This window comes from Rattus rattus, chromosome 5 (assembly GCF_011064425.1).
Source record: "Rattus rattus isolate New Zealand chromosome 5, Rrattus_CSIRO_v1, whole genome shotgun sequence".
NCBI lineage: Eukaryota > Metazoa > Chordata > Mammalia > Rodentia > Muridae > Rattus > Rattus rattus.
In genome coordinates this window covers 15,993,845-16,017,774 of record NC_046158.1, presented here as the reverse complement: position 1 = coordinate 16,017,774, position 23,930 = coordinate 15,993,845, and the positions used below count along the sequence as shown (strand labels likewise).

At 38.7% G+C, this 23,930-nt stretch overlaps 1 protein-coding gene across 7 annotated transcripts in view; it reads left to right on the top strand.

Annotated features, from left to right (window-relative positions):
* Dennd1a (DENN domain containing 1A) overlaps nucleotides 1-23,930 on the top strand; it is a 490,128-nt gene that overhangs the window by 38,020 nt on the left and 428,178 nt on the right. For 6 of the 7 annotated variants that reach the window (XM_032903215.1, XM_032903216.1, XM_032903221.1 and 3 more), the window contains exon 2: nucleotides 11,796-11,866. In XM_032903215.1, coding sequence (XP_032759106.1) covers nucleotides 11,796-11,866 — 71 coding nt within the window. Of the gene's footprint in view, nucleotides 1-10,505; nucleotides 11,867-23,930 lie in introns of those variants that run through there. The other variant, XM_032903219.1, reaches the window with a different exon arrangement.

Here is a 23,930-nt window from a genome sequence, read left to right as displayed (position 1 = left end):
TTGAATGCCCTAAAAGTTTTGATTGAATGTCAGCTACTGTACATTTTAGCTTGTTGAGTTGGTGGGTCTTTTTATATTCTTTTAAAGTATCTCTTTATTATTAATAATTATGTATGTGCATTGAATGCAGATACCTGAGGGGAGCATGGGTGTCAGATCCCTCTTGAGCTGGAATTAAAGGTAGTTATGAGCTGCCTGATGAAGGTGCTGGGAAATGAACTCAGATTCTCTCTAAGAGCAGATGTTTGTAACATCTGAGTCATCTCTCTAGTTCCTGAGTCTTCCTGACCTGGGACCTCAGTTCTCTGGGAGGTCTGACTGCTCAGTTCTGAAGACCTTTACAGTTACCTTCAGGTAATAACACTATGGTTTTTGAAGGGAGTATATCCAGATATATTTCTTGAAAATAAAAATCAGTGGAAGAAGGGATTTCAGGGGTGTATGCAGTTGCCCAAATTCATAGAGCTGTGCACTTGTAGTATGTGTATTCTGGTGTGTGCATACTAGAGTAAGTACAGTTATGTAGATGCAATTGTAAATTGTTGGCATCAAGCTAATTTAATAAATAAAAAGAGGTTGGAGTCTGATGCTCACATTGCTTAAACTGATCTCTGTCTTTTACAAGCTAGGGGGCAGCTTTTTAAAACTTTCTTGTATTTCAGTGGCCTCACCTATAAAGTGAGAATAATTGTGATGGGCTCTTTAGTGGAGTTCTTTGGAAGAGAAAATAAGATAATATAGAAGTGCTTATAGCAATACCTGACATATAGTCATGTTTAACGCTTAACAAGGACTAGAAACCCATTGTTCTCATGTAGATTATCCATTATTATTAGTGGGGCTAATCATCCATTAATAGCCCTCTTTTCACAGGATTGGCTAAGATAGACTGTGGAAGCCATCAGTGAAATAAGTAGTTCTTATTGCACATTTCTGTAAATAGCATTGTAAACCCCTGAAAATAGTATGTCAGTTACTTTAGGAACACATTTGTGGGGAGCTAGTGAAGCTTTGGTGAGGTCTCAGTGGCATCTGCTTCTCCCTGCTGCCTGCCTGTCCAGGCCTCTCCAGTATCAATGTTCTAAGCATTCATGAGGAGTTTGGGGATAGCTAGCATGGTGTGGCAGAAAGACATGGGTTTTAGTCTGAAAATCAGCCTTTATTTGGAGTTCCGCTTCTCCTTAAACTCAGTTTCCCTTACCGTGTGTGCAACAGAGAAAATGATAGGTGCTAGTTAGTACCTACCCGCCCATGGCTCCCAAGTTAAGCATGCAGTGTGGTACAGATACATTGTTCTTGACTCAGGGCTGGAAGCTTAGTATCCAGAGACCACTGATTTTCTTACATTGCCTTTGCTTAGTATTTTTTCCTTTGTATAGAGTAGTGACTTTCTTTTAGTTTTGGTAAAATGTGAATTTTTCCTCTAGTGCCACGGTCTATCCCTTGGTCTTAAAAGTCAGTATGCTCATTCCCTAGACTAATGTTTCTGTTTGGATTCTAATTCATTCTCTGGATTGTGTTTAGTAATAATATTTGAAAGCATATGATTGAAATATACAATGGTGTGTAGATTCACTTACAAGACCTGTTGGTAAGGTGAAGAGATTTATTTATTTTTATTTTTTATTAAAAAGAGAGACAGGGTGGGGGAGGGAAAGAAGACTTGTTGAAATCAGAGAATGACTCTAGTGAGTGACTGCTTTCCTTTGTTTTTAGGCAAGATTTCTTTTGTTTTTGTGTACTCTAGGCTAGCTGGCACATGAGCCTTCCAGATTAGTCTTGTGTCTTTTGCCTCCCATGCCAAAATAGGAGTTGGGGTTACAGATGAACATAGCTGCAGTTGGCATTTTTAAATGTAGGTTTTGGGAAATTGAACTTTTCTTTTATGTAGGTTCAGTTACCAGGCCTACACTTAATTAAAATGCTTTTATCCACTGAGCCCCCTTGCTGGCCCAACAGATTTTTTTTTTTTTTTAAAAAGTAATAACATTTATGGGTTGAGGATTTAGCTCAGTGGTAGAGCACTTGCCTAGCAAGCTCAAGGCCCTGGGTTCAGTCCCCAGCTCCGAAAAAAAGAAAAGAAAAGAAAAAAAGTAATACCTTTTATACCAATTTAGTATACAAAGCACTTCATCTTTCTTTTTGTTTGTTTGAGACAGGATTTCTACATAGCTCTGGTTGTCTGTACACCAGGATGGCCTCCAAGTCACAGAGATCCACCTGTCTCTGTCTCCCAATTGCTGGGATTAAAGGCATACACTGCTACACCTGGCTGTTTCTTCATTTTTCTTAGTTGTTATCCTTGAAAGAATTTTTCTGATGAGCAGGGCAGATGTTACCTTTGGATAGAGAGGAAACTGAATGATAATGGTTTGTTCTAATTGTATTGCAAATGAGGAATCTACCTGGAATTTTGAACACAAGCTTTGTGATATTTTGCAATTAAACCACAGATTAGTATTATGAGAAAGTCTTTTAAGCACATCAAGGAAATTAGTATTAATGAAGGTTTCTGTTAATTTTTTTAAACAACTAGGATACAGAGAAAAGTTGTAAATATAAAACATAGTAGGTTTTAACAGGGAAAAGTACTAGTTTAGAGTGAAGTGTAAAAGTGGTAACCCAGCATCCCTGAACACCTCAGGGTGCTTGTCCTTTAAGCAAGATCAGTCTCCAGTGAAACAACAGTGCAACAGTAAAATCATAACCCATTCATCATCATCATTAGACCCTACTCAAATTTCAGTAATTGTCCCAGTAATACCTTCAGTAGCCCAGGGCCCAGTTCACACTTCACGCCTTGCCTTTAGCTGTCAGGTCACCTTTTCCCCTTCATCTGGAAGAGTTCTTGCTTCTTTCCTTGGTTTTCAGGATCTTGACACCTTGAACATATCAGATCAAATTTTCTTTTAAAGAACGGTATGCTTGAATGTTTGTTTTATCAGGCTGATTGTCTCTGCCAAGACCAACCCAAAAGCCTGGCTCCACCCCTCTCATTGAACCCTAACACTTTGTCTCATTACTAGTGCCTTTTGTCACTTTGATGCCTTCATTCAGTTTGTTTTTGACCAAATTTTGCCTTGAAAAGGTACTTTTTTCTTATATGTATATATACACATGCCACGGCACAGATGTATTTAGTGTTTTGTTGGGTGATACTTTGAAACGGTGTCAATGCCTGATTTTTCATTTAAGCTTACAACTACTTCATTTTTATCAGTATGGTTTTCTGTTGAATCTAGTAGGTTGGACTTTGTTATTAAGGATATCATAATTTCGATTCTCAGTTTACCCCGAGTTTGACCAGCGGAATCCGTTTCAAGGCAGCTTCTGTCCTTTTTGATATATCCTTGCCATTCTTTGACCACTACTTTCTGGTACAATTAAGATATTCCAGGTTCATCTTGTACTTTGTTTCCCCAATCCTGCCATCAGCTATTTCTGCAGAGCCCTTGTTTCTTCTAGATTGTATTTAGAAGCCAGTGTTTTAGTACACAGTGTGCTCATTCTATTAGGTATTGATCCTTCTAGGCTGTCTCAGCAGACAGAGCCAAGAAATACGTGGGTAAATGATTTAAAAAAATCATTTTTCTAATTATACATATTTTTATATAGAGAATATATGAATATTGAATATATTGAATAAGACACATTTATTTTTTTCTGCAACAAAACGCCATGGCTAAAAAGCAAGTTGGTGAGATTTGTTTGGCTTATACTTCTACATCGTAATCCATCATTGAAGGAAGTCAGAAAAGGAACCCATGCAGGGCTGGAACCTGGAGGCAGGAGCTGATGCAGAGGCCCATATAGAGGTTCTGCTTACTGACTTGCATCTCATGGCTTACTCAGCCTGTCTTCTTATAGAACTCAACACTTTTAGCCCTCGGATGGTACCACCTACAATGGGCCAGGCCCTCCCTCTTTGATCACTAATTGATAAAATGTCCTACAGTTGGAACTCATGGAGGCATTTCTCCAACTGAGGCTCCTTTCTCTGTGGTGACTCTAGCTTGTGTCTGACACACAAAACCAGCCAGTACGGGCATGAGTTCATGCCTGCATGTATGTATATATACACATGCCATGGCACAGATGTGGTCAGATGACAACTTAATGGAGTCTGTTTTCTCTTTCTGTTTTTTACTTGTTTACTGTCACTAGGCTTGTACTGTAAGTGCTTTTATCTGCTGGGCCATCTCACTGGCTCCAGTTTTTACATTTTTAAAGGGCAAATGTATTTATTGATAATGAAATACTGTCTTTGCATATGCTGATACTGCTGATATATCTAAATTTTCCATGCAAGGTTGACCTGTGAAAGAATTTGTGAACACTGTGGAACTCTGCTCATTTGCTGAGGAATGCTCAGCCTCTGGGCCCCTGTTTGGAATGCAGCTGGACTCCTCTAGTCACCCTGGTAGCATAGGTGGTGTAAGACTCTTTCCTTAGTGATAGAAGGAAGTCGAAGCTTCCTAACTCCTTTCACAGCATTATCTATGTATCTTTGTTAATGTGATCCTGAGAATATTATTAGAAATGAAAAGTGAAGTGTAAAGTCTTGAAATGGCTTGTTTGTATAATTGCACAACTAAGTTAATCACTTTTAACAAGTCTCAACAATGACTGCATTCTCCTAGGAAGGTGTTAACTTGTTATGGGGTAGAAAGAACCCTTTGATAGAGCATTTTCAGCCTGGAAAAACAGCTTTAATTTTAGAGGCCACTGAAACAAATGGAGACTTGTTGGGAATATTAACACTACCTTTTTCTTGTTTGTTTAGTTTAGCAGGATCAATGTTTATTAGGTGATATTTGCTAGCAAGCTCTGATGTGTATACCATCTCTGTTGACCATGTTATCAATGCTCAGACAGTGCCATTTGGTGTGAGTTTCATACCTTGGCTCTTCACAACCCAGTTTGTAAGAAGCACTGTTTCAAAACTGGCTTGGAGTTGTTAAGGGCAGTGACATGAGGGCTCTGCACACTGCATTTTTGGGGTTGTGCACTTAAAAGAACAAGGACCCTGCACTGTGCCCAGACTCTTTTCTGAGGAGTTAGTTAATCTCCTAACTATGTTCTAACTGAAGGAAAGCAGATCTTAATTGAAAGCCGATCCCGCAGAATGATCAATATCATGCTTTGGGTAGGGTGTAGTGGGGGAACAGCCTAAACTGTCCTGCTGCCTGAATATTGTCAAAGCTTTCCTCTGTCTGGTGGCTTCAAGCTGATTGTATGTAGTCATTCTGAGACCATGGCTCTGAGCATTGAGCAAGGCTCTTCCTGTGAATCACTGAGAATTTGTGTTCACTGGAGAGGTAGTGAATAGAAATGTTGCCTTGACTTAATTCTCAGTCTTCATTCTCCCAGAAGCAAGAATGTATTCTGTCAAATACATTTTAGCTGTTTGTGTCTGTCACTTTCCAGTGTGTAAGAACTGGGGCTGTTGGCAACAGGTGTGACTTATTGATACTTTTGATTCCAAAGGAAAACATCTTTAAAGAGTAGTAGATGAGAGCAGTGAGCTCTGTAAATTACCTCTTCCCAGAGAAAATGAGGCTGGAAAGTACTTGTCAGTCTGGAAGAAAACTCATCCAGGAAATATTTATTTTGTCAGGTGTCAGACTAAGGTTATGAGTGCCCTCAAGGAGCTACCAATCTGTTGGGGTGGACAGATGCTTAATCGAGACACCACAGTGTTTCTCAACCTTAGATGCACTTTAAAATAAACTGAAGAGTTAAAAAGAATGAGGGTGCTGGACTGGAGAGATGGCTCAGTGGTTAAGAGCACTGACTGCTCTTGCAGAGGTCCTGAGTTCAAATCCCAACAACCACATGGTGACTCACAACCATCTGTAATGGATCTGATGCCTTTTCCTGGTGTGTCTGAAGACAGCTACAGCGTACTTTATATAAATAATTCTAAGAAAAAATGCAAGTGCTTAGGATTTTTGTGGACTAAAGTAGTGGTTCTCGACCTGTGGGTTTTGGCTCCATTTGGGGGGTGTTGAATCACAGGGGTCACATATCATATATCCTGCATATCATATATTTACATTATGGTTCATATCAGTAGCAAAATTACAGTTATGAAGTAGCAATGAAAATTATTTTATGGTTGGGGTCACCACAACATGAGGACCTGTATTTAAGGGTGATAGCTTAGGAAGCTTGAGAACCATGGGTTTAAGTAAGGTATAGCATGGGCATCAAGATTCTTAAAACTCTCCAGATAACCATAATTGTGTCCTGGTTGAAGTCAATAAGAGCCTGGAGAGTGGGAAGCACAGTGCAGAGGAGAGGCACTTAAACTTGGCAGAAAAAGGCATAAGGAGTGTCTTAGTTAGGGTTTCTATTGCTGTGATGAAACAACATGACCAAAGCAACTTGGGGAGGAAAGAGTTTATTTGGCTTGCACTTCCACAACCCTGTTCATTACTGTAGGGAGTCAGGACCAGAACTCAAACGGGGCAAACACCTGTGATCAAGGGCTGATGCAGAGGCCATGGAGGAGAGGAGTATTGTTTACTGGCTTGCATCACATGGTTTGCTCAGCCTATGTTCTTAGAGAACCCAGGACTACCAGCCCAGGGGCGGCACAGCCCATCACTAATTAAGCCAGATCTTGTGGAGGTGTTTTCTCCATTGAGGCTCCCTCCCTTTCAGTTACTCTAGCTTGTGTCAAGTTGACATAACTAGCCATCATAGGGAGGCTTGAGATCTCATTTCCACCCCAGGGCTAAATGTAACCTATAGGGGTTGTAGAAAATTATGTGAGTTTCTGCAAAAACACTGTTTATGATCACAGACTCCAAGAAAGAGTTAGTGAATGATGGTAGTTGTACAGTAATAATACTATTACTAGAATTGGAACTTGGTTTGATAGAGACAGCCTGGTTCTTTTTTTTTTTTTTTTTTTTTTTTTTTTTTTTTTTGGAGTTGGGGACCGAACCCAGGGCCTTTGCGCTTCCTAGGCAAGCGCTCTACCACTGAGCTAAATCCCCAACCCGACAGCCTGTTTCTTTATGGCTAGAATTTACAGTGCAAGACCATAGGATATGCTAGTGAGCGGCAAAGAATATGCTTGACAGATAGGCAGAGTCCCAGATGAGGCATGTGTAAGAGTAAAAGGCAATTAATAACGGGGCATCATGGCAGAACCAGGACATTTCCATGGTAATATGCTAAGATGTATCACAAAGGGCTCTGGGAAAACTTGGGTCCATATTGGAAAATTGGCTCTGAACATGGTATTCTCAGCATCATTACGTGTTCTAAATTAGCAGTGAGTGTTAATAGGACAGAAATAGGATTTTCAGCTTCTTTAGCCAAGTAGTTAAAAATACTGAGTGTCTTGAAGAGTGTTGGAGGAATAAACGGTCTCAAGGTGCTCTCAGAGATCCTGTGCAAGTTGCTATGGCCTTTATTGTTTATAGGTTTAATGAGAAAATTAAGAAAGGATTGCTTGGCCATTTGCATTTAGAGGAGACACTTTCTAATTTACTTTTTGATTTGCAGAGAAATAAAAAAATGCCTCCATCTGCACTGGCTTCACTGGCCCTTAAAATAACTTATGTATATTTGTTATGTTATATAACCTGTCACAACATTAGTCACCACTTCTTCCATAAGGCAACATGTAAACCATCATGGGTAAGCATGACTAGAACTTATAATTATAGACCAGTTTGTTCTTAGCATTTTAGTCAGCTTCTGCTTTTTTTTTCTTTTGAGAGAGACAGAGAGAGAGAGACAGAGAGAGAGGGAAAGAGACAGACAGATAGTCAAACACTGACTTGACTGTTGTAATCTTTGGCTCCATGCAGTAGAACTCTGCCTGCTAAGCTAAGAATCTTAGACTTATTACTTAATCCTCGTTAGAGTGAAGGGGAGAGGGAGAGAGAGAAAGGCAGGGATACTTGTTTCTACAAATGACCTTTTTCTTTGAAACATATCTTTTATTACAAAATTACCATTGAAAGGCACTGAGATGTACTCTGTTCATTTTATGTATATTTTAGTTGTATACACTAAATTATTTGGGAGAATTCCATTTGACTGGATCAGTGGTTCTAAATGTGGTCACAAGTCAAGTAGAACAACTTGTTAGGAAGATTCTGGGAGAAAGAAGTCTGTCTTTTAATCAGTCCTCAGATTAATTGTAGTTCATACTAAAGATTGAAGCATGTGGAACTGGATATCCTTTCTTTTAGACTCCAGGAAGACTAGTTTCTACTTCCTTTGTTCCTTATAACATTTACTTGGTTAGGTATGGGGGAAACACTACCTGACATGAGAAACAAAATCCCTGTTCGTCAGCAGCTTATGTATAGAAGAGGAAAGCTAACCATAACCAATGTTGGGACTGGTATAATGTGGGAATTAAATTAGGTGCTGGAGAGTGTGATGGAGTTGGTCTTTCTGGGCAGGGGATGAGCTCATGTTTCTGATCCGTAGAAAGAAGATCACTGTGCCTGGGTCTAGTGAGCCAGATGAAAGAGATCTGCAGTGAAGTTGGATGGGTGGGCAGAGGCCAGATCATGTAGGCTCTGCCTCCCGATTGTCTTCTTAACTCCATTAACAAAAAATTATGACAATATACATAAAATAAAAACTTTTATTGTAACCATTTAAAAGTGCTCAGTTCAATGGCATTCAATGCATCTGTATAGTTTTGTACCCATTTAGCACTAGAATTGGAAGTTGAATATGTGGGATGCTTTGGATATGTTTAGCATGAAGGGCTGACACAATCTGAACTTTAGAATGAGTGGACTGCTGCCTGCAAAATTGGGGTATAGTCACATGGAGAAAAGAATGGAAGAGACTGTCGGAAGTAATGTCGGACTGTGGTACTATGAAGCATACTATTCTGGATTTTTATTTACTTAATTTTGGAGTGAGAGAGAGAGAGAGAGAGAGAGAGAGAGAGAGAGAGAGAGAGAGAGAGAGAGAGTGTGTGTGTGTGTGTGTGTGTGTGTGTATACGCGCTGGAGCAGAACACTGAGACATGGTTCCACTGAGTTAAAAGTTAAATTCTTAACTCACCTGGATCCATTCTGATAGCAGAATCTGATAGCAGCAAGCAGAGCTTGCTGACTGCTTGTTAGTGACATATAAAGAGGTCAGAGAAAATAAGTTTTGTTGGTTTGGATAACTGGTAGAGTTTAGGAAGTAGAAGTTTGGGGAAGAAAAACTTAAGTTAAATTAAAATGTGTTTGAGATGTCTAAGCATAAGTGTTGAGTAGGCTTAAGAAATCTGGAATCAGGGAAGAAGTCATGTTGAAGATAGGATTTAGGGGCTTGCTAGCATTTGCTCAGTAATTAAAGCCATGAAACTGAATGAGATCATCTAGGTAATGAGTGTAGACAGCAGAGCCTATCAGGTTCAAAGAAGTACCAGTAAGAATGGCAGAGATCCATCAGAGCAATCTCGTGGAAGGGAAAGGAAGAGTTGTGTTTGAAGGAGGAGAGCTATTGATCAGCTGTTCCAAAGCTGCTGGGAGGATAAGACAAGCACTAAGAACTGGGCATTTTGATGCACAGATGCTTGTGCAGGTCTTTGGTGACCATGGCAAGTTATTGCAATGATATGATGGTTTTATGCTGTCTGCTTGAAGTATGTTCCAGGAAGAAAGAAGGACCAGAAGCAATGAGAACAGCTAGTTAGGGCTTCCTTTCCCTAGAGTGGGCCTGTACAAGTGTGCTGTGACACAGGTAAGACATGGGTGTGTAACTGTTTCAGAATTTGAATTTAGCACTTTTACATGCTCATGTTTATCATTTTAATTTTAATAACATCTAAAAAAAGTTGAAGAGTGGAAACGAGGTAAAAAAAAAAAGGAGCATCCACAGGGACCTAGGAGTGCTTAGAACACATTTTTGAAATAGGGTCTCTTTATGTATCCCTGGCTGTCGTAGAACGCACTATGCAGACCAAGCTGACCTCGAACTTAGAGATTCTCCTGATTAAGAGGGTGTGCCACTACTTCCAGCCATGTGTAAAGCACATTTTGAAATCTGTTTTAATCCAGAGAACAATGTTCTGAGATAAAACCTAGCCATTTGTAAAAGAAAGATTTTTAGGTGGCAATCTTCCTAATGCTTTTCACATTCTACCACCTACTATTTGTGAACGAGAAGCACTCTTTTTGTCAAATTCTCTACCTTGAAGTTTCTGACTGGAAGGAGGTTTCCATGTGTTATTTCATATACATTTCGGTGCCAATTTTAAAGGTCATTTCTACCCTTTTGGTGGGAAAAAGAATGCAAGCTTAAGCCCTAAAGACTTAACTTTACTTTTTTTTAAAAATAAGATGCTCTGATTTAGTGTCTTATTTTTTAGTAACTATATTTAACAAAATATATTTAAATACCTTGAATTTTAGAATATCAACTCTCTCTACTCAAGGCACTTATTTAAAGCTAAAGCCTGAGTTTTTTTAATAGCAAAAAACTGATCTTTCATAAATTAGAAAACATTTTTCTTTCTACTACAGAAATAGAGTAAGTATTACCTTATTTTCTTAACTCTTAAGATGGTACTATTTATATGATGGATGGTTATTTTATGTGTTACTAAGAAAAAAAGTTGTTACCATTTACAATGGCAATCGTTTATAGTGGGCTGAGGATGTGACAATATTGGGGACCAAAGGTTATTTTCTAGTCAATGAAACATAGACAGTCAGCCGAGGAAGGCAGACAAGTTCTTTAGACTGTATTTCATCAGGCCTCTCATTTGTACAGTGAGAGTAACACCCCTACACCTTACCTTGCCACAGAAGAGATCATATGAGATAAAATAATCTCATGTAGGAAATGTAGGCTTTTCTGGGAACATTCTAAGTTTTTCTTTGGTTTAAATTTAGGCCCTTAGATATTATTAAAATAATTCAGAAAAGTTCTTATCTCAGCTTTGTTGTCAGGTTTAAAATATAGTTTACTTAAGTATTTGAAAATATAATTTTTTGGGGGGAGGGCACAAGGTCTCTGTAGCTCTGGCTGGCTTGCAACTGGCTGGCCTCAAAGATCCACCTGCCTCTGCTTCCCAAGTGTTGGAATTAAAGGCATGTTTCACTGTGCCTGGCTTGCTAAATGATTTTTAGTCAGTCTGAAGTAGTTATCTTTTCATTATAGCAGAACAGATAACATAACCACACATTTTTATAAAGCAGAAGTAACAACTATAAACATTCTGTTAGTGCTGTGATCTTCCATGAATTTATTAGGACTGCTCATGAGATTAGAAAGGTAAAGGAACATAATAGTAAGCATTCATATGTATGGTATTGCTAACGCAGGCAAATGGTGTCTTAAATTTAGATTAACTTCTCATGTTCACAATATTCTAGTGAGGTGATTGCTTCTCTCATTTGGTATTCCAAAGCTGTAAGTAACATGCCATTTTTGTCATATGTGTGTTTTATCTAGATGTAGCAAAATGTGCTGCTTGAAACTGTTGGTGCTTTGAGCTGAATTTTCTAAAAAAAATTCTACCTACAGCTTTGGAGATGCAGTTGTGGAAGTTAGACACGACACATGTCAAGTCATAGTCATGGTTAACTTACTATGTCCAGACATTGTGTCCAGGTTACTTCTGTGTATTTTTTTAAAGTTACACAATGCTTGGGGACAGCTATTTTTATCTTTTACACTATAAAGGTTGTGACCCAGAAGTTAAATACCCTACCCAAACTTTTACAGCTATTCAGTTGAGATCTACTTCACATCAAATTCCATGTGTTTTACATAATGGTGCTTCAATCAGTAATCATGATTTATTTCCTTTGTAGGCAAAACCCGGAGACTACATTTGAAGTGTATGTGGAAGTGGCCTATCCTAGGACAGGTGGCACGCTTTCAGGTACTTGTTCATCTAATTATGATAATGATATATTTTTTTCATTGTATGGAATAACTGTACCCAGCAGAAAATAGATGAAGAATGTGATGTCTTTAAGTTTTTTAAAAGTGTCTTTTCTTGTTTTTTATACTCGTGTTATCCTAGGAAGACTGGAGAATAAAAAGCATAGTGAATACTTTGAGATCCACTGCTTTAGCAGGCTTGAAGTGTGGCTTTATTTGTTTTTATCATTGGGTGTTGGTTTGTGTCTGTCACGGATGCTTGGAAACCAACTTATTAGGCCTTGGTAAAGAGCAATGCAGTCTAATAAGTCTAATGGAATTAGACTGCAGGACTCAAATTAATAGAAAGGGAATTCTTTGCCATTAAACTGCTTGAAATAGACTGAATTTAGCAAAACTGTTGATAAAAGAAGGTTGGAGACTAGTTAGAGGAATTTCCACTTGCCCTAGCATTTATTCTGATTTCCTAAGTGCCCTAAACAGTGGGGTCTCAGATGAGGTTACAACATCCTGTACAGCTGTGTATATCACTTCTTCTTTTTTTGTTTTTGCTTTTTCAAGAGGGGGTTTCTCTCTGTAGCCCTGGATGTCCTAGAACTCATTCTGTAGACTAGGCTAGCCTGGAACTCAGAGATCTGTCTGCCTCTGCCTACTATGAGCTGGGATTAAAGGCCTGTGCCACCACTGACCAGCTTGTGTAGATCACCTTTTTTCCTTCTAAGAATTATGTATTTTATTTTATGTATAGGAGTACATTGTAGCTGCCTTTACAAGAGGGCATTGAATCCCATTACAGATAGTTGTGAGCCACCATGTGGTTGTTGGGATTTGAACTCGGGACCTCTGGAAGAGCAGTCAGTGCTCTTAACTGCTGAGCCATCTCTCCAGCCCCCTGTAGGTCACTTCTTGACCTAAAATCCTTTTGGATTAATGAGAAAAATAATGTTGTACCCTTTTTCTTGATACCATTTGCTGATTGTTAGGAGATACTGGTCTTCACACTGAAACATTCATATATTTGATGTTTAAGGAGAGTAAATTTACTTGGATTAGAAATTTGAAGTAATAATTTATGCCCTTCATTGGCTTTATGCCTTTGGTACTGTTTTCTATTGCCTTATTTTCATTAGATTCTTATAATTATATACATAGTGACTTTTGGTCAAGTGCCCTTTATTCTGTTATACATGTGCTGTCAGCTGAGCATCTATATTGTTAACACTTACAATGTAGTCCTTAAAGACAGTCCAATGGCATCCCCATAAGTCCTAATGAGAAATTAGAATCTGAGGTGTAAAGTAGGCCATGTAGCTTCTGTGTGGAATAGCTGGGATTCTTGTTTAATTTTACTTCACACTGCTAAGTTGTCTTCTTGAGGGCAGTACTTGTATGGCACACGTCTCCCCATGTTACCTGCAGGGCTTTGCACGGCATCACTGCTGTTTGTTAAAATGAAGGATTTCCCTCCATGCGAAGTAGATTACAAATTTATGGTTATTTGGAAGTAGAAAGTTAAGGTCCTTGTTAAGCGGTGTCTCTTATTGTACAGGGAGAGCACTGGATTTAGGAGCAACAATCAGGTGTGCATGCAGCCACTTCTCTGTGGGTGGACCTCATTCAGTACCATTTGATAAAGCTGTGATCTTACAGATAAATTCAAGGATGAATTTCTGTAGTTACCTAATTTTCCCTCTTCAGTGTTATGGAATTTTCCCCAAAGTTAAAATTTATTTTTTGAAAGATGAAAAAAAATGAAAGTCACAAAGTGAGCTGGAAGAATAAGCGGCGAAGCCTTTATCCTGCCTGCTATTACAGCTGCTGGGGTGCAGAGCCTAGCAAAGTCACAAAGGAGACCTGTAGACCACAAATCAAAATATTCCAGTATTTAAAGGATATATAGCTGGGCATGGTGGTGCTTGCTTGTAATCCTGGCACGTGGGAGGTGAACCCATTATTTTGAAAATATTTTGAAGTTACAAGAGCAGTTTGCTGCATGTGCCCTTTCTTAGAGCCCATTATTACCATTGTGTTACATCTGCTTTGTCACTACATATGCAATCTTTGTTGCAGATGTGGCTCTTTACCCCTAAGTATTTCAAGGGTAGATATTGTAAGGGTAAGGACATTTTCCTTTATAATTCTAGTCCAGTTGTTGAAATAAGAAAATTTAACATTGATGTAACATCAGTTGTTATATTGTCTCAAGAATGTTCGTTATGACATTTTCCCTTCTGGTCCAGATTCTAGTACAGGGTTCATGGAACCCAATAGTTTTGTGTTTGAAATGTTGGAATAATTTTGTGGCTATATTCATCTCTTCTAATGACATGCGTCAAAAAGGTAGTTCTTTTGTTTCATCCTTGTATTTGCATCCTTTGACTGTGTCTTCATGGTTACACCCAGGTTGCGTATTGGTGATTTCTGCCTTCAGTGTATCTTATCAGCAAGCATATGATAGCTATCCCATTATTTGTTTAAAAAATGCATAAAACTTACAAGTGTGGGTTAACAAAATAACACAAATGAGTACATGACTGTTATTCAGGCTAAGAATGTTGTATGGTTTTATGCCAAAACTAGTCTTGGCAACAAAGGTTCTGCCTCCATCTTATGCAATGCCTTAGGAGTTCCCCATTGGCTCTCCTTTCACATTGCCACTTTTGGAGGGGCACAAAATTGTCAGGTCTATAAAGTATGCCATTTGTTGCTTGAACCCTTTCACCCTAGACTGTTCTGGGAGAATTCAAGATCTTAGGATTCCTTACACAAGTGGATTTGAGCTAATTTCCAGAGCCTATATGAGTCTGTTCTATAGGATCCGCCCTCCTGAGGGCAAACTGTGCTGCCAGTGTACTTACCCCAGGGCTTTAGGGTGCTCCTACATGGGGAGTGGGTATGGGACAGTTAGTAGGTATAGCTGAACTTAGGGTTGGGTAACTTTGTGTTTGTGTGAAAGGTCCCTTGCTGTGTGGGATTTGGAAGGGGCCACGAGTAGTCAGTCAATAGCTAGTATTTCCTCTACCACTACTTTTCTGCATCAAATGCTTAGCAGTTCAAAATTATATACTGTGTTTCACTTTCCAGTTAGTTCTAAAGGTATATTTATCATGGTAGGAGGAAAATATATCTAATAGTTGTAAGCTTGATTCATAACTTTGCTTTTTTTTTTTTTTTTGGTTTTTGTTTTTTTGGTATCCTAGGCTGGCCTCAAATTCACTTTGTAGCTGAGGATGACCTTGAACTCAATGGTCTCCCACATCTACCTCTCAAGGACTAGGATTACAGACATGTACTATCATACCTAGCTATCTGACTTAAAGGATTAACTATTTAGATATATGGTCTGTATGTCTCTTTTCTACCTTTGTAGATCTGTAAATGTTAGAGATGGCCTTAGTCATACTCTGAAACCCCTCCCTTTCTTTCTTTAGAAGCAACCACCATCCTTTTATGTGAGTCATTCCTTTGTTGTTTTCATAGTTTTATTACATGTGTATGACTCCCTAAAAAAATAATTTAATTGTGCCTGTTTGTCAATTCTAAAGACATAGAGTTATTCTTTATGTAATTTTGGTATGTTTTTGCTCAGTTATGTTTATAAGGGCCCTTCATGTTGTACGTCACTGCAGTCATTTATTTTTATCACTGTGATATTTATAGAGTTGTACTCAGTTTTGTTGTTGCTGCTGCTGTGTTTACTGGTGCTTGGGACATGCAAGGCAAGCATTCCACCACTGAGCTCTTACACCCAGCTTGGTCCATTCTGTTACTGATAGTAAAGTTGCAGTGTTGAAGTCACATGCCAATTTTGGCTTTTGCAAATGCTGCTGTGATTTTTCTTGCACATGCATCTGGTGGGTGTAGACATATGTTATCATTGACTGTATTATGTATCTGATTTCTGTGTCATAGTAAACTTCTTCATAGTGGGTTGTGCTGCTGTGCATTCTCATCTGTAATGTTTGGTGGTGTTGCTGTTCTATAACTTCATTGGTACTTGGCATAGTTAGAGTTCATCTTCATCAGTGTGATGGCTGTGTTTTGTTTTGTTTTGTTTGGTTTTTCGTTTTGTTTTGTTTTCATTTTCCTGGTGATAGATTGAATACCGTATTGGTGTGGTGTCTGAATACCTTCACACACATACAACACACACACACACACACACACACACACACACACACACACACATACACACACAAGTGTAGTTACACTTTACTTAAAACAATTCATCAAGTAGTGAGGTATTTTACATGCTCCTCAAAAATCAGCTAATATTACCAAGATGAGAAAGAACAGAAACATCACTATCTTTAAAGACAGGTCTTTTTTCCATTGATGTGTGTGTACATCAGTGAAGACCTTTAACTGATATATGTGCTGTGCTCTGAGAAATGGAAAGAGGCATGTGCTTTGTCAGTACTGTATAGAAGCTACATCAAGAACCTTAACAGTGCAGGGATGGATACCTTCTTAAGGCTGTACAGAGCGTTGGAAATGGACATGTGCTCTGTGGTAATTTGTCAGATTTCCTTTTGCTGTTCCTAGTGAGTGTAGCTGAATATTTGACTTCAGACACCTTGGCTCCTTCTACAACCTTCTTGTTGATAGTTCTTTGTGTATTTTTCTTTTTTCTGTTACTATTTTAGGCATTCATTTGGCTGTTTTAGATGATTGCAAAGAATCTACCTTTGTTCCTCAGATCTGCATTTCTGTGTTTCCGGGCAAACTTAGATATAAACCTTACATTGCACAGTGCTAGTGTCTGGGCCTAATCTTCTCTTTGAAGTTTGTTTGCACCCCCCTGGAGGGATTAAATTCCTGCTGTGAGAAGGTGGGCTAAAAAGCACTGAGACTACTTTATGGGTCTTTAATTGAAAGGTTTAGTGTACATTTGCTCTATAAATGTCTGTGAGAGTTCTAGTCTTACAATTTTTGCTTCAATTGTCATAGATTCTTGTTGTAAATAAAATATGAATATAGTAAAAATGCTTTTCTCAAGGCATTTAATATTTACTGAAGATTATTCTGGTGTGTGTATTTTGGCTCTTCATCTTTAAAATTTTAGTGTTTAGTTTGTTTAGTGGATTAGTTCTTGAGCATATATGAAAAATTTTAAATTTTGAAAGGTTATAAAGAAGATAGAATCACCATTTAATAATAACTGTCATTAATATTTTGGTATATTTACTTCTTTGAAATCTCTGTGTGTGGATAAAATATATAATCCTTTTTATAAACATCTTCTATATGTATTTTTGATTCCTTTCAATTAAGGCATTCTTAAAATTTATTAATATAGTTTTGTGAAACTGCTTTAGTTGTTATAAATTATTGCACCAAATGTTGTTTACTTACAATTAAATCTTTATATGCTTCTAGGGTTCCTTTGTAAATGATAGTGTTTTTGTGAATAAAGCATGTCATTTAGGCACCAGATTTTGACCTTTTAAACAGAAGCTGAAATCCAGTCATGATAATGATAATTCCAGTTCTTGGAATTATTGTCGTGCATCATGCAGTAGGATGAAGAGTTCAAGGCTATTTCTTGGCTACATAGTGACACCAGCCTGGTCTACCATGAAATCGTTTCCAAACAACAGCAACAACACAATCAAAACCCCAACAAACACTGATAAACAGACACTCTAAACAATTCCCCTCCCCCGAAAATTGGTAAATTTTAAGTAGATTTTTGGTATGTTTTGTTATATATTTTTAATGCTTTCTAATTGGCCAGTTTGCTGGAGAACTCACATTTCCATAAGGCTTCCAGGATAGGCATCCCACACTGCAGAAGCACCCAACACTGAACTGAGGCTCTCTTGCAAGAGATAATCAGCCTATCCCATGATCAGATGGTGTTGGGCATGCAGAAACTCTGGAGTGCATTTCCACACAAGTGTCTCATTACAGTTGGCCTTTCTGAGCCTGCTGCAGGCACTCTGCCTGGGTAGATATGTAGCACTGGGAGAGTGGCAGCATCAGGATTTTTAGGGCTGCCCAGCAGATCACTTCTTTCTATGTGCACTCCCTTTGCAGCATTTGTAATGCAGTAGCTCAATGGGCACTTTTAAAAAAGATAAGGGTGCCAAAGTTGAGATGCTGTTGGGATTTTGTGAAAACAGTGTTGGTCACAATGCTTTGGAAGCTGATTTGTTCAGGTGTTAGGCAGCAACCCTAAGAAAAAAATTCCTCATTAAAAGTTGCTCTTAAATAGCTGTCCACATTTTTGTTTGAGCAGTATCGTGAAGAACACTGAGGCTTTGCCAACTTAACGACTTTGAGAGCCAGGTCTGTGATTTAGAACTTCCGCTTTTATTGCCCCATGATTGTGGTCTTGGAGTTTCATCTGAATCTGTGCTGACAGCAGATGCTCCATATTATTAGAGATTAATAAAGAAAGTTGAGAGGCTGGAGCAATGGATCAGGAGTGTCTCGGGGTTTCTATTGCTGTGATAAAACACCATAACCAAAGCAACTTGGGGACAGAAAGGTCTATTTTGGCAAAAACCTTACAGTTCAACATTGCACGGTATCACTGAAGGAAGTCAGAATTGGAACTCAAACACAGTAGGAACCTGGAGGTAGGGGGTTGATTGATGCATGGGCCATGGAGAGTGCTGCTTACTTACTGGCTTTCACAGCCTGCTTCCTATTAGAACCCAGGATCTCGTGCCCAGAGGGGGCACTACCTACAATGGGTTGGGCCCTCCCTTCTATATCGATCACTAATTAAAATGCACTATAGACTTGCCTACAGGCCAGTCTTATAGAGGCATTCCTTTTAATTAAAGTTCCCTTAGGGTTTAAGATCATTTGCTGCTCTTCCAGAAGAATCTGGTTTGGTCCCTAGCACCCATACAGGTTGCTCACAACCATCTGTAGCTCTACCTTCAGAGGACCTGACTTATATACCTCTGCATAATTAAAATTAATGAAGATAAAAGACAAAGAAAAACCCACAAGGGCCTGGATGTTGTGGAGGCACACACCTTTATTCCCAGCACTCAGGAGGCAGAGGCAAGTGGATCTTCTAAATTTAAGGGCAGACTGGTCTACAGAGTAAGTTACTGGATAGCTAGGGCTACACAGAGAAACCCTGTCTCAAATAGACAAACAAATAAACACAAACCAAGAAGAAAACCCCCCAAGACCAAAAAAAAAAAAAAATCCCCAAAACCCCAAACACAACAGCAACAAAAAACACAAGGAAAGAAAGTTAAACTGTGCCGTCTGGTTTATGTAGACACTGTGAGTGTACAGAAACCTTTTTGTTGGTGTGCTTTTGTTGTCTTTGTTTTTTTGAGATGGGGTTTGGTTATGTAGCTTTACCGTGGAACTCACTGAAGATTGTGCTCGACTTGCACTTGTGTTGATCTTGGAGTGCTGGGATTGTAAGCATACACCCACAGTACCTAGCATGTGGGAGCTCTTTTCAGAATCAAGTTTTATTTTAGATTAAAATATTGAGGGAGATCATCTAAAATTACCATCATATTCTTGCATTAATAACAAAGTGAATCCAGCAAACTTAAAGAATGACAGTAATATCGCTGTCTTTTAAGTTCTTATTATATTCCAGTCAATATAGTTTTCTATGTGCGTGCATGACTATGGTGTGTGTGTGTGTGTGTGTGTGTGTGTGTGTGTGTGTGTGTGTGTGTTGTGTGTGTGTGTATGTGTGTGTGTGTGTATTGAGGCCAGAGGTCAGAGTCATTGTTGAATTACTCTCTAATTTGTTTTTTAAGATAAGGCCTCCCACTGAACCTGGAGCTTGTCAAATTGACTAGACTGGTGGACCAGTGGGCTCTGTCTCCACAGTGCTGGGGTTATAGATGTGCACTTCTGCACCTAGCTCTTATATGGGCATAGGAGATACAAATTCACTTCTGTGGTAGGCACTTTACCAACTGAGCCTTCTTCCTAGCCTCGAATTTTTCTTTAATCTTATGAAATTTTCTTAATTAGATTTGAGAAAATTGAGATGACTTTGCACAGTATGGGCAACCTCCCAGTTGTAGACTTGTGTCTGACTTCATCTATATGGCAGCTTCCTTACAGGTACTATCTAAGCACATGTACATGCAGTGATAGGGAAATCAGATGATCTTAGTGCCGGGAAGAGAAACCAGGCTTATAGAAAATTATTAGACAGAAAACTTTATTCATAATGGACAAAGAAATCTTACTTTTTCTGGCAAGTTGGCTCTAGTTAAACCTTCCCGACTCTTTCTTTATCTTCCCTTGAGTTTTCCAGTGAAAATGATTCTACTTTATGAAGTATTCTGGTATAGATTTTGATTCTTAGTCTCATAGTCAGATCAAATTATTATTTCCTCAAAAGTTGATTACTTAAAAACATTTATTCTAAGGCTGGTACCCACTTTTAATCCCAGCACTCAGGAGACAGAGGTAGGCACATCTCTGTAGATTTGAGGCCAGACTGGTGTACAAAGTGAGTTTGAGGAAAGCCAAAACTATGAGGAAAAACTGGAATGCCAGGGCATTATGTGGGAATGGATGGGTGGGAGTGGGAACATCCTCATAAAAGCAGGGGAGGGGAAGGAGGTAAGGGAGAAGGGGAAAAGGAGATAACATTTGAAATGTAAATACATAAAATAACCAGAAAAATAAAATAAAGAAGAAAAACAACAACTAAACCAAAACAAACAAACAAAAAAACCCCGAAACCAAAAAACCAAAACCATATATTTTACTTTTATTCCAATTGAGTACACTTGACATGGTAGTTCTGGCCCTGTTCCCAAACCCGTGGAAGAGAGAGCTCAGCACCCAGACTTAAATTAAAGACTTCTTAGCATTTAATGAAAATGAAGGTTGTATACAACGTACCCAAACTTATGGGACACAATGAAAGCTGTGCTAAGAGGAAAACTCACAGCTCTGAGTGCCTGCAGAAAGAAACAGGAGAGAACATGTATCAGCAGCTTCACAGCACACCTAAAAGCTCTAGAACTAAAAGAATCAAATACACCCAGGAGGAGTAGAAGGCAGGAAATAATCACACTCAGAGCTGAAATCAACCAAATAGAAACAAAAAGGACTATACAAAGAATCAACAGAACCAAAAGCTGGTTCTTTGAGAAAATCAAGATAGATAAACCCTTAGCCAGACTAACCAGAAGACACAGAGAGTATGTGCAAATTAACCAAAGCAGAAATGAAAAGGGAGACATAACTACAGAATCAGAGGAAATTCAAAAAATCATCAGATCCTACTACAAAAGCCTATATTCAACAAAACTTGAAAATCTGCAGGAAATGGACAATTTCCTAGACAGATACCAGGTACTGAACCTGAATCAGGAACAGATAAACCATTTAAACAACCCCATAACTCCTAAAGAAATAGAAGCAGTCATTAAAAGTCTCCCAACAAAAAAGAGCCCAGGTCCAGATGGGTTCAGTGCAGAATTCTATCAAACCTTCATAGAAGACCTCATACCAATACTATCCAAACTATTCCACAAAATTGAAACAGATGGAGCGCTACCGAATTCCTTCTATGAAGCCACAATTACTCTTATACCTAAACCACACAAAGACCCAACAAAGAAAGAGAACTTCAGACTAATTTCCCTTATGAATATCGACGCAAAAATACTCAATAAAATTCTTGCAAACTGAATCTAAGAACACATCAAAACAATCAAACATCATGATTAAGTAGGCTTCATTCCAAGTATGCAGGGATGGTTTAACATACGGAAAACCATCAACGTGATCCATTATATAAACAAATTGAAAGAGAAAAACCACATGATCATTTCATTAGATGCTGAGAAAGCATTTGACAAAATTCAACACCCCTTCATGATAAAAGTCCTGGAAAGAACAGGAATTCAAGGCCCATTCCTAAACATAGTAAAAGCCATATACAGCAAACCACTAGCCAACATCAAACTAAATGGAGAGAAACTTAAAGTCCCACTAAAATCAGGGACTAGGCAAGGCTGCCTACTCTCTCCCTACTTATTCAATATAGTTCTTGAAGTTCTAGCCAGAGCAATCATACAACAAAAGGAGATCAAAGGGATACAGATTGGAAAGGAAGGAGTCAAAATATCACTATTTGCAGATGATATGATAGTATATTTAAGTGATTCCAAAAGTTCTACCAGAGAACTACTAAAGCTGATAAACACCTTCAACAAAGTGGCTGGGTATAAAATTAACTCAAATCAGTAGCCTTCCTCTACACAAAAGAGAAAAAAGCTGAGAAAGAAATTAGGGAAATGACACCCTTCATAATAGTCCCAAATAATATAAAATGCCTCAGTGTGACTTTAACCAAGCAAATGAAAGATCTGTATAATAAGAACTTCAAGCCTCTGAAGAAAGAAATTGAAGAAGATCTCAGAAGATGGAAAGATCTCCCATGCTCATGGATTGGCAGGATTAATATAGTAAAAATGGCCATTTTACCAAAAGCAATCTAAAGATTCAAGGCAATCCCCATCAAAATTCCAATCCAATTCCTCATAGAATTAGACAGAACAATTTGCAAATTCATCTGGAATAACAAAAAGCCCAGGATAGCTAAAACTATCCTCAACAATAAAAGGACTTCCGGGGGAATCACTATCCCTGAACTCAAGCAGTATTACAGAGCAATAGTGATAAAAACTATATGGTATTGGTACAGAGACAGGCAGATAGACCAGTGGAATAAAACTGAAGACCCAGAAATGAACCCACACACCTATGGTCACTTGATTTTTGACAAAGGAGCCAAAACCATCCAATGGAAAAAAGATAGCATTTTCAGCAAATGGTGCTGGTTCAACTGGAGGTCAGTATGTAGAAGAATGCAGATCGATCCATTCTTATCACCTTGCACAAAGCTTAAGTCCAAGTGGATCAAGGACCTCCACATCAAACCAGATACACTCAAACAAATAGAAGAAAAAGTGGGGAAGAATCTCGAACACATGAGCACTGGAGAAAATTTCCTGAACAAAACACCAATGGCTTATGCTCTAAGATCTAGAATCAACAAATCGAATCTCATAAAACTACAAAGCTTCTGTGAGGCAAAGGACACTGTTGTTAGGACAAAACAGCAACCAACAGATTGGGAAATGGTCTTTACCAATCCTACAACTGATAGAGGGCTTATATCCAAAATATACAAAGAACTCAAGAAGTTAGACCGCAGGGAGACAAATAACCCTATTAAAAAATGGGGTTCAGAGCTAAACAAAGAATTCACAGCTGAGGAATGCTGAATGGCTGAGAAGCACCTAAAGAAATGTTCAACATCTTTAGTCTAAGGGAAATGCAAATCACAACAACCCTGAGATTTCACCTCACACCAGTGAGAATGGCTAAGATCAAAAACTCAGGCGACAGCAGATGCTGGCGTCGATGTGGAGAAAGAGGAACACTTCTCCATTGTTGGTGAGATTGCAGACTGATACAACCATTCTGGAAATCAGTCTGGAGGTTCCTCAGAAAATTGGCCATTGCACTACCTGAGGACCCAGCTATATCTTGGGCATATACCCAAAAGATTCTCCAACATATAACAAAGACACATGCTCCACTATGTTCATAGCATCCTTATTTATAATAGCCAGAAGCTGGAAAGAACCCAGATGCCCTTCAACAGAGGAATGGATACAGAAAATGTGGTACATCTACACAATGGAATATTACTCAGCTCTCAAAAACAGTGACTTTATGAAATTCATAGGCAAATGGATGGATCTGGAAAATATCATCCTGAGTGAGGTAACCCAATCATAGAAAAACACATATGGTATGCACTCATTGATAAGCCCAAATGCTCCAATTACCCTAGATGCACGGAATACATTAAACTCAAGAAAGATAACCGAAATGCGGATGCTTCACTCCCTTTTTTAAAAGGGGAACAAGAATACCCTTGGGAGGGAATAGGGAGGCAATGTTTAGAACAGAGGCTGATGGAACACCCATTCAGAGCCTGCCCCACATGTGGCCCATACATATACAGCCACCAAACTATATAAGATGGATGAAGCAAAGAAGTGCAGGCTGACAGGAACTTGATGTAGATA